The sequence below is a fragment of the Chelon labrosus genome (assembly GCF_963514085.1).
Source record: "Chelon labrosus genome assembly, chromosome: 7".
Classification (NCBI taxonomy): domain Eukaryota; kingdom Metazoa; phylum Chordata; class Actinopteri; order Mugiliformes; family Mugilidae; genus Chelon; species Chelon labrosus.
Window position 1 is genome coordinate 1200472 of NC_140343.1, and position 16887 is coordinate 1217358.

The following is a 16887-nucleotide window of genomic DNA, read 5'->3' on the forward strand; positions in this document are numbered from 1 at the left end:
TGTTGTAGATAATAACAAAGTGAAAATATGCTAACCTGTGTTAGCATGGAAGCTAGTTTATAAACGTTTGTGGGTGGATTTGCCCCGAACAATCTATCCACAAACTTTTTGTGCAGCACAGTTTATCTGGAGTCTCTCTGTTTAGAACTGATTCTGCTCCTGCAAAGAACTCCTGGACCAATCAGATCATTTCAGTCATATAAGTAATTTGGAATTTAATTAGTTTCCAACTACATGTCTCTGATTGGTTGGATCCAATCAGTGTTGGGGCGTGTATTTTTCACCTAGTCCTTCATTAACCTCCAACCTCATTTAAAACACGTCTTCCACTGCTATAGAAACCATCAACATCATCCAGATACACAATAAAACAGGACGTAGCATCATAGACAGGTATCTCATATAGAGAGATGAATGTCATTACTAAAGAAAGAAACTCACTTAGAACAATTCATAGTCTCCTCTCACTCTCTGCAGCCACCAGTGCCACATACGTCAAATCCAGCAGAAACATCAATGTCGACCCAATAAAATGTCAAAGATATACATAACAGATGTAAATATAATTCATTTAACTCACCAGAACTTTAGAAACTATTTAGAGTTCTCCTCAGAGCCTGTCAACCAAGGGTAGCGCTCATAGTTGCTGACCTGAAAGTTTCCTCCTTCCTCCATGGTGGCTTCAACAAATAGCTATCAGAACGTTAACGTTGTGCAGATTGAGACACATAACAGGGATTTTTTATCAGCAGCAAACAAAGTGCATCAAGGTGCAGTTTGTGCATCATTTAACAGTATGACAGCGGCACTATTTATTCACTAGTTAGAGTTAAAGAGTAGTTAAAGTGTCACCAGAAAAAACCAACAGACTTTTAGATATCTATTTAAAACATTAACGGGCGGTTTGGAGGTAAATCAAAAACCAAAGTTCAATATTTTCATCTAAAATTCAAATTACTACAAACATCCCTTTTATTCTACTGTTACGAGACATTGATTCAAGTATACAGTTTTTTTTCTAAGTGGTGCAAACCCTTCATTTTGTTCTGGAGTTTGGGCTGGTTCCATTAAAAGATGGAACAGGATCATAGTTCTGCAGGTTTTCCAGAAACTCCTGGATGTCCCTCCACCGATGATTCTTTCTTCTTCTCAGGATGTTCTCCAAATCTTTGATGCTGTTCTTGCGGAAGAAGCTCTCGTAAGGTATCTCCGCTGACTTCATGAGATAATCTACTGACTTATTGTGCTCGTTGCGGTCAAAGGTCAAGTATTTGGCGTAACGGTTGAAGAGCATCTGTTTATCCATAGGCTCCATGTCCTGCTCCAGCAGCTCCTGGTAGATCTGCTCTGCTTTGTGCATGCCCTGACTTGACTTGCCGTAAACGCTGGCAAGGTCAATCTTCTTCACCAGAGCAGAGTCGGGGTAAAGTGAGATCAGGTCCTTGTGGAGACTGATGGCTCTGTCCATCGTGCTTTGCGTTGGGAGGGTGTCCTTCTCAAAAAGGATCCTCCATTTGTAGCAGAGGGCTGCACACCTCTTCAGGTAGCGATCGTCTGGATGCTTCCTCAGAGCCTCCTCTGCCAGATTGATGGCATCATCGTAGGACATGTATTGCTTATAGAGCCTCAGTATTGCTTTAATGCCACTGTAGCTGCTGACAGGATTCATTAAAATCTTTTCAGCCAGCTCACGAACCTCATCCCTTATGTCTTCTCCTTCCTTTGCCTTTTGCTCGAGACAGTGAATGGCGAGGTACAAGTTCTCTGGATCCTTCTCCTTCGCTGCTTGCAGTTTCTCTAAGACGTCAGCGCTCAGGCCCGTCTCATGCTTGGAGGCGTTCACCAACCCCAGGGCGTAGCTGGTCTGCCACTCCACCATGTCCGGCTGCATCCTGATGGCTCTCTGGAAATAATCTGCAGCTTTTTTCTTCTGGTCTTTGCCAAAATTCAGCAGGGTCCAGGCCTTTTCAGCGTAGATCTCTGGGTGAAGCTCGTCCTCAGATGGAGATGGGTGCTCCTTCACGAGGGCGTCCACCTTTGACAGGTAAGCCTCAGTCTCTTCCTCCTCACCCAGGTAGTGGTGCAGCCAAGCCAGGTTCCCGTAGTTCACCAACAACCAGGGACCCTCATCTGAGTCCCCCTTCCTAATCTGACGGAAAGCCTTGGTGGCCTCGCTGAGGAAACTCCGGGCCTCTTCAACTAATCCCATCTGATAGTGGACGAACCCCTGCAGGTTGTAAACATGACCCAGCCAGCTGTTTCTTTCATCGGTGCCGATGTCCTTCAGTCTGTCCCTGAGAAGGACAAACATGGACCTGCCGAAGACCAGGTCCCAGGTGAAGTGGCTCTGCAGGGCGTCTAGTCTGGACTCCAGGGTCGACTTAGTCTCAGCAGCACTGATGAAAAAATATTAAAAACAAGAATAATGTTAAAATAATCTGCTCTAAAATGTAGTGAAGAGCATAAAGAGGCAGCAACGGATGAGGAGATAAATGGACAACACTGAAATAAGGAAACAAATAAGCTAAGTGCTAAAGTACAAGTTAGATGAAAAATAGAATTAGGTGAAAGAATAAACTGTATATCATGTGTTTGAATGACACACAAATGATTTTCTTTCTCTAAACCTTTGAGAGAAAGAAACCTCACAAACCTTTGTGAGGAGAACAGTGGTGTCAAACTCAAATCAGAGAAGGGGCCGAAATTAAGAACTGACTCCAAATCATGGGCCAATCATAATGAATAGTTATTTAATATGAGACACAGTTTGTCTTTTCAGATATATTATCAGAAATCATTAATACAGAAATATGAATTTAACTCTTTCCAATAAAAGCAAGTTCTCTAAACAAGTAATGAGAACAATTTTCAAATAAACACATCTGTGGCCTTTTGTGTTTTACTCTGTACTGGGAGATTTCCACTGACTTATTTCAAATGAAAATGTCCTTACTCACCCATTCAACAGATTTTAAGGGTATATGAAGGAGGATAAATGGATGAAAATCTCACCTGTTGATCTTTTTCTACATTTAGTAGGGCGTGTGACATGTCTGCCTGCTCAGAAAAGCTGATAAAAGCCATGCAGTCAGTTTGTCATGAATGGTCTGAGAGTGTAATGTGTCCTTCAGCAAGCCGTTTCAAATTTGACTAATTTGTGACGTAACTAGCTCTGCCCTGTCAGTCATTGGTCACTGCACAGCTTCAGACCGTCTCCTCCTTCCGTGTTCACAGGTAGCGACGACGCGAGCGAAGCGAAGCCACATTTGGTTTCATCAAGCATCGATACACATCAACAATGAAGCGGTCCTGGCATGTAGCTGCTCTGTGCTCGGCTGTAAAGGCTCACAAGGAAAAACCTTTGTTCCAAAAACGTTTCCCTCTCAGAATGTTTCACCAACTGGCGCCAATATGAAGCTATTCTTCATAAAACATTGTGAGATTAATAGTCCACAGTTTGGTTTCCTAACGTTATCTGTGTGTTGTATGAATTCACTGTTATCGACACTTTGAATTGACTCCAGAATGAAACGAGACTAGGGTGCTAGTCTGGACCAAACAGCAAAGAAATAAAGAAGGAGCTCCTCACCTCATCATCCAGCTGTTCCTGTGAATATTAACGTCTCTGTCTGTTGTTGTTGTTGTTGTTGTTGTTGTTGTGAGGAGAACTCATCTGGATCCAGACGCTTTTCTTTTGACGCACATTGAGATGCACACGAACCTTTTTAGAAGCCGAATGAAAGTTTCACGATCCTCCACAGAGACAAAACAAGATCCGAGTCAACCTGGAAGAAAGAAAGAAGCCGTGCAGGATGTTCCAGGGGGGTATTCCAGAAAGCAGGTTTAACAAACACTGAGATAAAACTTAACCTCTGGGTTGTCTGAACCTGAGGCGACTAAACCCGAGCTGTCGGTTCCAAAACACCGGTTAGCAATCAGTTCAATCAACCCCGGATTGTTTAACCCAGAGTTGTGCGCGATCACGGCGAAGTTATAAAGGCATCATCTATTGAGAGTCGAAACCATGAGTAAAAATGGCAAAGCGCAGAGCAGCCTATTTTTCTGAAGCGGAGCAGCAAGTTCTGCTCGAGGCGTACGAGGAGGAAAGAGCGATAATCACGAAAAAAAAGCAATAGGCTACTTGCGCGTCTGCCAAGGAACGAGATCTTGCTTGGCAGAGAATTGCCGACCGCGTAAATGCGTAAGTTTAGTAGGCTATAGCACACTAATGTGTCAGAAGCACAATAATTCAGTAGATATTAGGCTACATATTAACTGCTTTGTATGAGACTTTCTTATACTATAGACTACCTTGTCATATATTGTATTATTTTTAATTAGATGTAACCCGACCGCCATTAAGAGAACGTGGCCGCAGGTCAAAACAAAATATAAAAACATTGTCCAAGTTGGTAAGATATATCTGGGTGCATCATCTTAGACATCACTTATCCAGTATTATATTCTTGAATTGCCGTATTGCAACAAGTTACATTCATTTCAAAGCCAATAGGAAGAAAGCAGAGGAGAGGAAGACTGGTTCTGGGCCAGCGGTGCCCCCCCCCCCGCCCCTGTGGAGGAGTTGGCGATCAGTATCAATCGAGGGCGTCCGATGATGGAGGGGATTCCTGGGGGCACGTCATCGGAGCCCTCAACCTCCCAGGAGGAGCAAAATGAACAAGTGCAATGTATTTACCCTAATAGGCCTACGTCTAAATCACTTATGTCTAATTTGTGTAGCCTTGCATGTTCGAAAATGACCAATTTATAGCCAATATTACCGTTCATATAAATAATAGGAGGATGAATAGACATTATCAGCAGTCACGGAGGAATCGAGGTAAAGAAATGCTGTGCAGAGACTAGAGCATAGTTTCTTCATGTTTTCTGTCAGTGCATGAGAACACTGGATCAGAACATTTGCTCTATAATGAAGTGTTTTCTCTTTACAGGCCATGAAACACGCAATGGGCAAATAAATGTGTGAAACAGTCTTACGTGCATTTATTTATTTATTTATTTTTTGGTTGAAGTGATTGTGACAGATTTCATCACGCATTCTTTGACCATCTCTGATGTCAAGTTGCTGAATGTGTTCCTGTCTGCTCCTCAATAGCAGGAACTAATTCATTGCGCAACGTTGCAATGTTGTGCAATAGGTTATCGCACGCGCAACAATTACGATGAGCGAATCCACGATGCGTAACGTTCGAAATGTGGGGATGGAGAATGTTGTTTAAATATATTAAAGATTCCGCAGAAAAACAGTAGCGCTCTGGCAAAAACTCATCAGGAAAAGAAAGGATATCAAGTCGTGGTCTTATACCCTCTCACGGTGAATAGCCCGAATGATTTGTGCTTCAATGTCAATTGGATCTTCCTCAAAAGGAAACGTCATTGTGTGACAAGTGTGGAAACAGCGGTCTGGCTGAACGTGCACTTAAATACCCGAACATAACCTATACAAAACCTACCCCTACCAGGTTAAGTTCAGAGCCTATGTTACCATAGTTACTTACATAGCCTGATCATATTTGAGCGTTCTGGAACCGAAATCCCAGGTTTACCGCTAACTCTGGGTTTACATACCCAGTTAAGTTCAGAGCCTATGTTACCATAGTTACTTACATAGCCTGATCATATTTGAGCGTTCTGGAACCGAAATCCCAGGTTTACCGCTAACTCTGGGTTTACATACCCAGAGTTAGCGGTAAACCTGCTTTCTGGAATACCCCCCAGGTTAAGACTGACTTAAATAAACCAGTGAACACATTTCTAACACACGGAGGATTTTCTTTCTCTAAACCTTTGGACCAAACAGTAAAGAATTAAAGAAGGAGCTCCTCACCTCATCATCCAGCTGTTCCTGTGAATATTAACGTCTCTGTCTGTTGTTGTTGATGTTGTTGTTGTTGATGTTGTGCGGAGAACTCATGTGGATCCAGACGCTTTTCTTTTGACGCACTTTGAGACGCACACGAACAGATCGAGACTTGAAACTTTTTTAGAAGCCGAATGAAAGTTTCACGATCCTCCACAGAGACAAAACAAGATCCGAGTAAACCTGGAAGAAAGAAAGAAGCCGTGCAGGATGTTCCAGGATCCTCTCGTGTCGTTGCAGCCTGAGTTTCGATTTGGACGAAAGGGAATCTAAATCTATGAAAACTCATCACTGAACCAGAAAGACCTGATTTAAAGATTCAGTTTCTTTTCTGTAGAAATTATTACATGATGCAAAACAAATATGATATTTTAATTTCTGTACTGGACAAATTAGGATTATTTACATATTGTGTTTAAATGTGTTTTTTAGTTTAATATAATAGTTATAATAATAGTTCGATATGACATTTTTCGTATACTTGTATTTAATTGACCTATTTAATTCTGTAAAATTCCTCACTCAAAAAAAATACAGTCTGTCTGTCTCCAAGAGTTGGAGTTCTATTTACAGATCTTGTAATTAGTATATTTGTTAATATTTGGTAAAATAAACTTCCCCGAATTGTTTATAAAGTGTTTGTTTTTGCTTTATACCAGTTTGTTGTGCTCACAACTACCAGTAAGTGACTTTAATATTAAAGAACCCTTAAAACTCGGGTAATTCTCGGGGAAGTTCTGAAGAAGCTGTCCCATTACTTTTCCACTTCCGTAAAATTACGTCTAAAAACTGCGCACTTTACGTAAAGGACGTACGCCGAAGCGTTTCCTGCGTACGTAGGTTCGTAATGGCGGACGCTGCTCAGCTACACCAGGAGGACGTCGATATCAAACGTAAGTACACCGCAGCCGTTTTGCGTTTGGTCGCTACTTTTAACACCAAAAAGTGCGACATAAATTACACTTCCGGTATTTATGAGCGCTGCGCAGTGAATCCACGGAGATCTTGAGTTTGAAACTGCGGAACTGAACGAGGGCCTCACCACGGAGCTCCGCCATGGGACCTAAATAGTCAACAACAATAGCGACAAAAGGGATCGAGCTACAATTAGCTACCGTTAGCCTAGCTAGCAGCTAGGCTCGTTAGCGTGGTTCTCTTCGTGGAGGTTTCATCGGACTCTTCCTTGTGCTTTGTGCTGCGGTCTCAGTTGACACGGTCTCATCGCGGAGCTGCACCGCAGAGCCGCTCAGTTTGGACGCTTCAAAGTGTCCGTTAGCGGCGGTTTGAACGTTAGACCGAAAAATACCGAAAATAAAATGTGTTGTTGTTTTACAATCAGAAATAAAGAATGTGACAGTGTTGGCTAAACACCCGAAGATGGACCGGATGTTTAAAATGAGACATGAAACGGTGATGTTTCCTTTTTTGGTCTTAGAAATACTGAGGTCACGGGTTCGAATCCACCTTCACACGAGACGTTTTCACCTGAAACTAAAAAAAGCGATGAAGTTAAAAGAACTGAATGAATTTAAATAATAATATATTATTCTTATTATTATTATATATTAATATTATATATGCAATAAGAAATAATATAATTTATTATTGTTTATTAGTCGTTGTAGCATTAACACACAAACAATAATGCAATTAATATCATTTAAATTCAAATTTTTGTTGTTATTATTGTATATTAGTTGTAGGCTACTAGTGTTCATATTATAAATAATAATATTTAATATTAATAAAATAAAATAATTGATTAATGATAATCAAATGTGTAATATATATGTGGGAAATATAAATGTAATATATGGGAAAGTTTCAAGATTTAGAGTTTAATTTGCAGAGGGCAGAGTGTGTAGCTATTAAACTTTTTCGTTTTGCAAAGCTCCTTAATCTAATGTCGCTGCGAGTGAACTTGTTTAAAATAAGATAAAGATCTTTTTTTTCCTGTCGCTCTCTGAAGGTGGAGGAGGTGGAGATGCACCTTCGTCTGCGGGTGAAGCTCCAGAGCAGGTGGAGAAGAATGAAGCCGCTGCAGACAGCGACACCAAACCCTCGACCACGACCACTGGTGATTTACTAGAAGCTGTTTACATCTGTTTTCATGTGATACTCACTCAGAGAATGCAGATAAGATAAGAAGAAATGTCCTTGTCTCCAAAACAGAGAGACACGTCTCCATCCAGACGAAACTGGAAGGCCTCGAGACGCTGGTCGACCTCAACGGGGGTGAGTTCAGCAAATCTTTGACATTCTTTTTATATTTGTCTTGTTTTTTTTGTTTTTTTTTTATTTAATGCACATTTTAATGTAGAAAAGACATTAATGCACAATTCCTGAACAAGAAACAGACTTAGCGTTAAGAGATGTTAGTGCTTTGAGGTAGAAACTATTTTTTACTGCTACGAACCCGTTCATAGCAGGTTAATCTTACAATGTGGGAACATAATTAAAAATATAAACCAGAGATGCACACATAAAGGTAATAAAAATAAAAATACATTCTATATCTTAACAAGATCAGGTCCATTTTTAAGTTTACAGAGAATTCACAGCTGTTAGGACCAGTCTCCATCGTGCATCTTGTAGTTTATGGCCTATTTTACTATGTGATGTATGTGCACCTCTAAATACCTAAATGGAGACTTTATGGTCCTTTCTGGTATTTTTATTGTACTCTTTCTTCGTGTATTTTGACATTCCCCACACCAGACAACAGGTGGATTCATCCAGAAAGTAAAAAGTGATGTTGTGTTTATTTGTTCACCAGCCGGCAGGAAGTCGTGTCCCTTGTGTCCCGAGGAGAAGTTTAAAGCCTGTTACAGCCACAAACTCCGCCGACACCTGCAGAACCTGCACTGGAAAGTCTACGTGGAGTTTGAAGGTAGGAAGGTGGACGCTCTGGAGCGAGGCATCCTCACATTTAGACAGTTTCCACAGTTTGTGGAGCTGAACAGGAAAGAAGTGTTAAGCATTTAGCTTTCCCTTCATGAGACGAGGAAGATACACAGTGCACCGTCTCTGCATTAAAAATGTAGGATAGATAGAAACTCTAGACTCAACTTCAACTGATATAGAAAGTTCACAAGCTCATTGAGGTGAAGTGTAACTGACTCTGATCAGCAACTTCTAATTGTATGATGATGATGATGATGATGATGATGACGATGAAGCTGACTTTTGACAGGCCAGAGGATGTGCATCTGCCACCTGCCCTGCAGAAACCTGAAGCCCAGCCTCAGTGGAGATCAGGTGAGATGTTTAACACACTTTGAATCTGTTTTCAATATTTCATCAAATTCAACAACAACTGACATAAAATTCCAACGATATAGTTTTTATTAGTTTTATTATCTTCTGTCCTTTAGAGTCTATCCACATGATTCTACATCAGCTATGAACCACATGGTGACTGGACTGATAGAATCTGAGCCCTCTTCCTAAATATCATACATGTTCCTTTGTCTCCCCCTAGTGGGCTAATGGTGGTACTACAGATCACAAGTAAATAGAGACCAGGGTCCATAGAGACTAGAGACCATAGAGACCAGGGACCATAGAGATTAGAGACCAGGGTCCTAGAGATTAGGGACCAGGGTCCGAGAGACCAGGGTCCTAGAGACCCGGGACCATAGAGATTAGAGACCAGGGTCCTAGAGACCAGGGTCCTAGAGACCAGGGACCATAGAGACCAGGGTTATAGAGATTAGAGACCAGGGTCATAGAGACCAAGGTCCATAGAGACCAGGGACCATATAGATTAGAGACCAGGGTCATAGAGATTAGAGACCAAGGTCCATAGAGACCAAGGTCCATAGAGACCAGGGTCCATAGAGACCAGGGTCCATAGAGACCAGGGACCATATAGATTAGAGACCAGGATCCATAGAGACCAGGGTCCATATAGACCAGGGTCCATAGAGACCAGGGTCCATAGAGACCAGGGTCCATAGAGACCAGGGACCATAGAGACCAGGGTCCATAGAGACCAGGGTCAGGGTTTAAGAAGTTAAGTTTGATCTGTTCTGTTTTTTAACCTCCTTCCAGGCGTCGGGGAGACACGTGGCTCACTACCACTGTGTGGTTTGTTCAGTCACCATCGCACGAAAGACCGACATGATCAGCCACCTGAAACGCCACGTCAACAAAGGAGAGACTGAGGCCAGCTACTCCGGGAGCTCAGACGTACCGTTCGAAGAGCCGAGTAAGAAACACTGGAGTCGTTCTGGTGTTAAGAGATGCTCAAGTTTAGACGCAGCTGAATAAGTGAACGATGTGGTCTGTGCAGATCTGTGAACTTCTTTCCGTCTTGTTTCAGCTTTTCTGTAAAATTCTGTCTTTTCTGCACAAATACACCAAGAAGCAGCTTCACAGGACGTCTTTTGGTTTGTGTCTCTGCAGCTCCGTCGGGTCAGGCCTTTGAAATCATGAAAGAACTGGGAACGAACGTGCAGCTCCTCCCGAACCACACCACGCCGCAGAAGAGCGACACCTACTTCAACCGCAAGATGAAGACCAACAGGTGGAGACGAGCAGAACGGAGACGTGACCACGAAGAATCCCCTCGGGCCGAATTTATAACAGTCTTCATGTGTTTTTCAGGCAGCTGGTGTTTTGCTCGCTGGCCGTTCTGGCCGAGGAGAGGAACCCCGTCGAGTGTCTGGACGCTTTCGGAGCCACAGGTGAGAAACGAACCACGACAACAAAAAGCAGAGAAGTTTAAAACCACAGCTCTGATCTGTGGTTGTGGTTACTGTGAAGTGGTGAATCAGAGCTACTGAAGCAGCTGACTCAGATCAGATTTGAGTCACCTCGACGGAAATATTTATTTTGCAATGAAAGTTAATATCTTTAGATTTGACAGAAGATGAGATTATGTAAGGAGAATATTAAGAATATTCTACCCCGAGAGCTGAACGCACTGCAGCTCAAGAAAACGCAGACGAGTAGGACGCGTCAACAAGTCATGAAACCTGGAAGAACAAGAAGAAGAGACGTTTCCGTTGGTGTCCTTCTTGCAGCTCCTTGCTGTATTTGCAGGAGTTGTTAAATTGATGAGGACCTTTTATTACTTTGCAGGAGTTTTCTTGAGCTGCAAAATAACAGATGAATAAAAATAGCAGCAGATTAAAGACACTGTTATTCAGGAGGTTTGTGTGTAGAACATGTCTGCTGGGATTAAATCTCTTTCCTACATATCGTCTGCCCAAAATAATCTTACCTTCCATAGCTGGATGACGGTCCAATAAGAGCCTCCAGAGTAGTTTAATGTAAAGTGAGTCCTTCTAAACGTCCGCCTCGCCGTCTCTCAGGCATCATGGGCCTCCAGTGGGCGAAGCACCTGCGCCACGCCGTCAGAGTCACCATAACGGACATCAGCGACACCTGCGTCAAAATGATCAAGGAGAACTGTGAGCTCAACCACATCCGGGTGGACGGAGGCCCGCGAGGCCCCCGGGGGCCCAACGACGGCGCGGGGGAGGCCGACGGAACGCCCATCGCCACGGTGGAGGTCGCCAAGATGGACGCCAACGTCATCATGCACCTGCGACCTTTTGACTACATGTAAGTGGATGACTTACAGCAGCAAGCAGGGTCATTAAGAGACGAGGACATTATGAATGGAAACAACCAGACATGCACATATACACCGATCAGGCATAACATTATGACCACCTTCCTAATATTGTGTAGGTCTCCCTTGTGGTGACTCTCTAATCAGAGAATGAGAGAATCACCACAAAGAGTGTTTAAATTTGATTAATTTTTAATCCTGCAGGTCCTGACTGTCTCTCAGCTGTAACAGATGTTCAGCTCCACGTTTTAATCCCTACGACATAAAACTAACTAATTAATCCCTCGAACGTTTCAGTCACCTGGATCCGTTCGGTACGGCCGTCAACTACCTGGACGCTGCCTTCAGGAACGTCCGCAATCTGGGCATCATCTCGGTGACGTCCACGGACACGAGCTCGCTTTATTCCAAGTCGCCCAACGTCACCCTGCGTCACTACGGCTGCCACATTGTACGCACTGAGTACTACAAGGAGCTGGCCGCCCGCATGGTGGTGGCCACGGTGGCCAGGTACGCCAGGGTTCATCTTAATAACGACCACTTTATGTGTCTGTGACATTAATCAGCCTCCGTCACGGTCACTAAGATAACTATGAAGTTAAAGAAGTCTCATCTAAGAACTTTACTAGTTACATGAAGTTATTGACCTCTGACCTTTTACTGACACGTATTCAAACAGTGGACAGTAGAGTGGATTAGCATTTAGCATTTAGCAATGTTGCTAGTTGCAGTTTAACTAAATGTATTAATTAAAAGTTGACAAAAAATCTAAATGTGACTGAGAGTAAAAAGGCTTTTCGTCTGGTTTTCAACATCAGCTCTGGTTTTAAAGTCCAGATGTGAGGTTTTAATCCTGAGTGTTCGTTGCAGAGCGGCGGTGCGCTGCAACAAAGGCATCGAGGTCCTGCTGGCGGTGGCGCTGGAGCATTTCGTGCTGGTGGTGGTGAGAGTCCTCAGGGGTCCGACGCAAGCCGACGAGTCGACCAAGAAGCTACGGAAACTGGTGCACTGTCAGTGGTGTGAGGAGAGGGTCTTCCTCAAACTGGGGAACATGGTGGACGGTGAGCGGGTATTTATTATTAAACTCACTGTTAGACCAAGAAAAAAACAGGAACAGCTCAGCAGAGACCTGGTTCCTCTGAGGATGAAAGCTTCCAGGGTTCAGGTCTAATCTGAGTCTCTAAAATAAATCAGATCAGAGTCTCCAGGTCATGACTCACACAGAAAATATTTCCTCCCATGAAGGCGTCAGATTTTGGAGGTTTGGACAAAACCAGATTTTATAGCAGAAAGTCCGATGTGCTTTTATTGTGAAAGAGCCGCAGGAAGTCATTAGAAGCCGACGGTTACCGTGGAGATTAAAACGTTGTCTGGTTGTGTTTTTCTTCCAGACACGCTGCCCTGTAACTGTCACGGAAGTCTTCCTGGAAAGACGGCGGTTCAGCTGGGACCTCTCTGGTAAAAAGAGTCTGTGGGAACTGTAGGCCATAACATTATGACCACTGACACTGGTGATCTGGTTCTCACAGCTCCTGTCAGTGGAAGGAAGGAAGGAAAGAGTGATTAAAGTAAGGAAAGAGGGAAGGATGGGGTAAGGAAGGAAGGAAAGAGGGATCGAATGAAGGATGGAAGGAAGAAAAGCACAAAAGATGGAAAGAATGAAGGACAGAAAGACGGAAGGAAGGAAAGATGAGAGAAGGAAGAATGAACGAAGGGAAGATGGAAAGAATGAAGGGAGGGAGGAAAGAATGATTTGTAGGAAAGAAAGAACAAAAGAGGAAAAGAAGGAAGGAAGGAATGAAACAAGGAGGGAAAGAGGAAGGGAAGTAAGAAAAGAACAAAAGAGCCAAAGAAGGAAGGAACAAAAAATTAGGGAAGGAAGAGGAAAGGAAAGAAGGATGGAAGAGTATTGTACATCTTGTGTCTCTAATGGATCTAGCTCCTGTTGGATCAGAACCATGAACAGCTGTAGAATCAGATCTCTGAATCAGTTCTGAGGCGTTGGTGTTTCCAGGTCCGGCGCTCTGTTCAACACCGGCTTCCTGAGGAGGATGTTGTCTGCGGCGGTGAAGCACAGCATGGACGACATCCAGCCGCTCGTCAAGACTCTGATCTGCGAGTCCGAGTGCACCACCCTCAAGTCTCTGGTCCACGGGCCGTCGGCTCTCACCAACCAGGGTAAGCTCGCCGCCTCTCACCTGCGACCGACAGCAGTCTGATGTTTGTGGTATGAACCGTGTCGTCTGTTTGCAGTGGAGTGTGGAGTCGTCATCAAGACGCTGCAGAGCGGAGAGGAGTCGGGACCGGCCGATCAGTCTGGTACGAACATCTGCTTCTCTTCTCTACAGGACGTCACATCAGTCTCATAAAACATCTGTGTCCTCTGTAGCCTCATTCACACGGGATTAGCTTCACCTGAGATTGATTCAGAAACTAGTTTTATCTGGGACCTGGTAATATTTTCAGAGGTCGTCTGATCTTAATCCCGTGTTTATCAGCCATGTCTGTAATTTGTAAAAGTAAAAATGACCTCCTCTGTTTCTCCTAACACAGAGGTCCTGAGATAAATCTAATCCAGTGTGAATCAGCATCTCTGTGATTTTACCTTTTCAAGACTTTGAACTTTTTTCTGCCTCTTGTCTCTTAAGAATCATGAAGGATGTCCTGTAAATTAAAGTCTGGCCAGATGTTAGGGAGCAAAGAGGACATTCACCCGTTCAGACGGATGCAATCATTAAATCAAGCATTAATGTGTTCATCTGTAAAGGTGGAGCTGATTTAAATTCTGACAGGTCGTTCATAATTTCTTCCCCAGGATCAATAATATCAAAAATAGATTTTTTATTATCCATTACAATCTGCAGAGAAACTAAAGCTGTTAAAAAGTGTAAAACGTCCTCTGACATTCAGCAGAGACATAAGTACAGATAGTAGATTAGAGTAAAACACAGAGTTTATTTATCCTGTGTGAATGCATCACATGACACAGATGTGTGTGTGTGTGTGTGTGTGTGTGTGTGTGTGTGTCGGGGGGGGGGGGCATTTCTGAATCACTGGACGTCCCCAGGTAAAACTTATCCAGGGTGAATAATGCTTTAAGTGACAAGAGGCAGAAAACAAAAGATTTGGAACATGTTAGTTTTATCACAGACGACCTCTGACATTATTACACATCATCAGATAAAACTAGTGTGAATAAAACCTGCAGACCTGGAGGGATGTGTCCTCTAGAGGGCAGCGTAGACCACGTCTGCTCCCAGAGACTCAGCAGTCAGGATCATTTCTTAATGTCTGACGCTGCAGGTCAGAGGTCAGAGGTCAGGACCTTCTGCTGATCTAATCTGTGGTTGTTTTCTGCAGGGAAGAGGAAGAGCGGCGAGGAGTCTGCTAGCGTGGTGAAGAAGCTGAAGTCTGACGCGTCGCTGGAACACCCGCCTTTCTACTACAGCATCCACCGCCACAGCATCCGAGGCATGAACATGCCCAAGTGAGTGACCTCTGACCTTTTATGAAGCAGCCACATTACAGCCACACCTCTGTTCTTCTTCTTCTCCTCTTTCATTTTTAACGCTTTAATCATCCGTGTGTTTCAGGCTGAACAAGTTCCTCCAGTATTTGACCGAGGACGGTTTCAGGGTGAGTCGGACTCACTTCGACCCGACGGGGGTTCGAACCGACGCCACGCTGGTGCAGTTCAAATCGGTCCTGACCAAGTACAGCGTCCCCACGTACACCACGGCCACGGCCACGTCCACGCAGACGAGCGTCAGCAAAACGCAGTGAGATTAGCTTTAATCAAACTCAGCCACGAGCCCACTTTATTTATTCCTCCATCGTCTACATCTGCTCTCTCTCTTTATTACTTTGTCCTGGTTTTTTTTTTTCTTGTCTTATGATAATAAAGTTTTTCTGCTTAACCTGATTCCTGAGTTTCTTTTTATTTACTGATTTATCTTTAGTTTGAGTTGAGTCGTTTTAGTTTTTTACTGTTAGAAATAAAAACAGGAAGGAATGTGAGTGAACAGTCGACTCAAATAGAGACAGAGACAACCAGAGGAACAAATAAAAACAACAAGAACAGCTTAACAGGAAAAGAACAACGATACAGAGAAGAAAGAAAGAAGAAGAAAGAACAAAGGGGAGAAAAACAAAGAGTTGAAGAAGAAGAAAGACAGGAAAGAGAATAAAGAGCAGAACAGGAGAAAAGAATGAAGAAGAAAGGAGGACAAGAAGAAAAGAAAAACAAAGAATAATAAAATGAGAAGAATAAAGAGAACAAAGGGGAGAAAAACTAAAAGAGTTGAAGAAAGATAGGAAAGAATAAAGAGAAGAAGTAGAAAAGAATGAAGAAGAAAGAAGAAGGACAAGAAGAAACGAGAGAAGAAGAAAGAAAATGTCGAAGAAAAGAAAGAAACAGAAAAAGAATAACAAAATGAGAAGAAGAAGGAAGATAGAATAAAGACAAGAAAATAGACGTGGAAGAAGAATAGGACACCAAGAAATGGGATGAGAAGATGTAGAAGTAGATCAAAGAAGAAGAAATAGGAGGAGAAGAAGAAAGGAGACGTAGGAGAAACGGGAAGGAGAAAGAGGAAAAGAGATGCAGAGGAAGAAGAGGACAACAAGTTCAAGTGTTAGGCCAGAGGAGACTACATTTCCCATAATGCAAATCTGTCAAACAGTAATAGAGTGAACGGTTCAGAAGAAGAAGAAGAGAGAGGAAGAATCAAAACGACAAGAACAGCTTAACAGGAAAAGAACAACTATACCGAGAAGAAAGGAAGAAGAAAGAACAAAGGGGAGAAAAACAAAAAGAGCTGAAGAAGAAGAAAGATAGGAAAGAGAATAAAGAGAAGAAGAAATAGGAGAAGAGAAAAGAATGAAGAAGAGAAAGGAGGACAAGAAGAAATGAGAGAAGAAGAAAGATGTTGAAGAAAAGAAAGAGAAACAGGAAAAGAATAATAAAATGAGAAGAAGAAGAAAGATAGGAAAAAGAAGAAGCATTAGAAAACAAAGAGGAGAAGAAGAAACTGGTGCAGTAGGATTAAAAGTGGTGAGAGGTCAGAGGTCATGAGAGGAAACCCACCAGACCTGAAGTGGTTCTATTCTGATTAACGGAATAAAACTCCTCCAGATCAGCAGTTACCGGAAATGGGTGAACTGAAGTCGGTGCACTGTCTCTTTAAATAAACAGGTGTGTCATTTAAATAAGAGTTTGAACATTCACTGAACCAGATGATTTATTTATTTATGTTAATTATTGCTGCGTGACGTAACTACAGCTGCTCTTAGTGGCGCCTTTGGGGATAAAAAAGAAGTGAGCTCGCTTTTCTGGCGGAGCGTCAGTGAATGAGACAGAGAGGAGGAGGAGGAGGAGGAGGAGGAGGGAGGGAGGAGCACACCCGTCTCCTCCTCCCTCCCTCCC

General features: G+C 43.0%; 2 protein-coding genes across 3 annotated transcripts; one reads left to right on the forward strand and one right to left on the reverse strand.

The window, feature by feature from the left end:
- Positions 1-56: 56 nt before the first annotated feature.
- On the reverse strand, positions 57-6192 carry LOC311490479 (interferon-induced protein with tetratricopeptide repeats 5-like). 2 transcript variants are annotated; one of them, XM_084547972.1, is made up of 3 exons: positions 5849-6192; positions 3590-3785; positions 57-2396 (listed from the first exon to the last, which is right to left on the reverse strand). In XM_084547972.1, exons 2-3 carry the CDS (start codon positions 3595-3597, stop codon positions 1037-1039), a joined length of 1368 nt encoding a protein of 455 aa, XP_084404098.1. In that variant the 5' UTR covers positions 3598-3785; positions 5849-6192; the 3' UTR covers positions 57-1036. The 2 variants fall into 2 exon arrangements, with proteins under 2 accessions (XP_084404098.1, XP_084404097.1); XM_084547971.1 differs by lacking the exon at positions 5849-6192 and having other exon boundaries at positions 3590-3816.
- Positions 6193-6584: 392 nt separating this feature from the next.
- Positions 6585-15663, forward strand: trmt1l (tRNA methyltransferase 1-like). The gene is made up of 16 exons (XM_084548146.1): positions 6585-6774; positions 7851-7958; positions 8054-8116; positions 8658-8771; positions 9075-9139; positions 9935-10091; positions 10289-10409; positions 10490-10569; positions 11200-11452; positions 11760-11972; positions 12333-12523; positions 12854-12920; positions 13477-13640; positions 13716-13781; positions 14823-14949; positions 15056-15663. Exons 1-16 carry the CDS (start codon positions 6729-6731, stop codon positions 15243-15245), a joined length of 2025 nt encoding a protein of 674 aa, XP_084404272.1. The 5' UTR covers positions 6585-6728; the 3' UTR covers positions 15246-15663.
- Positions 15664-16887: the final 1224 nt, after the last annotated feature.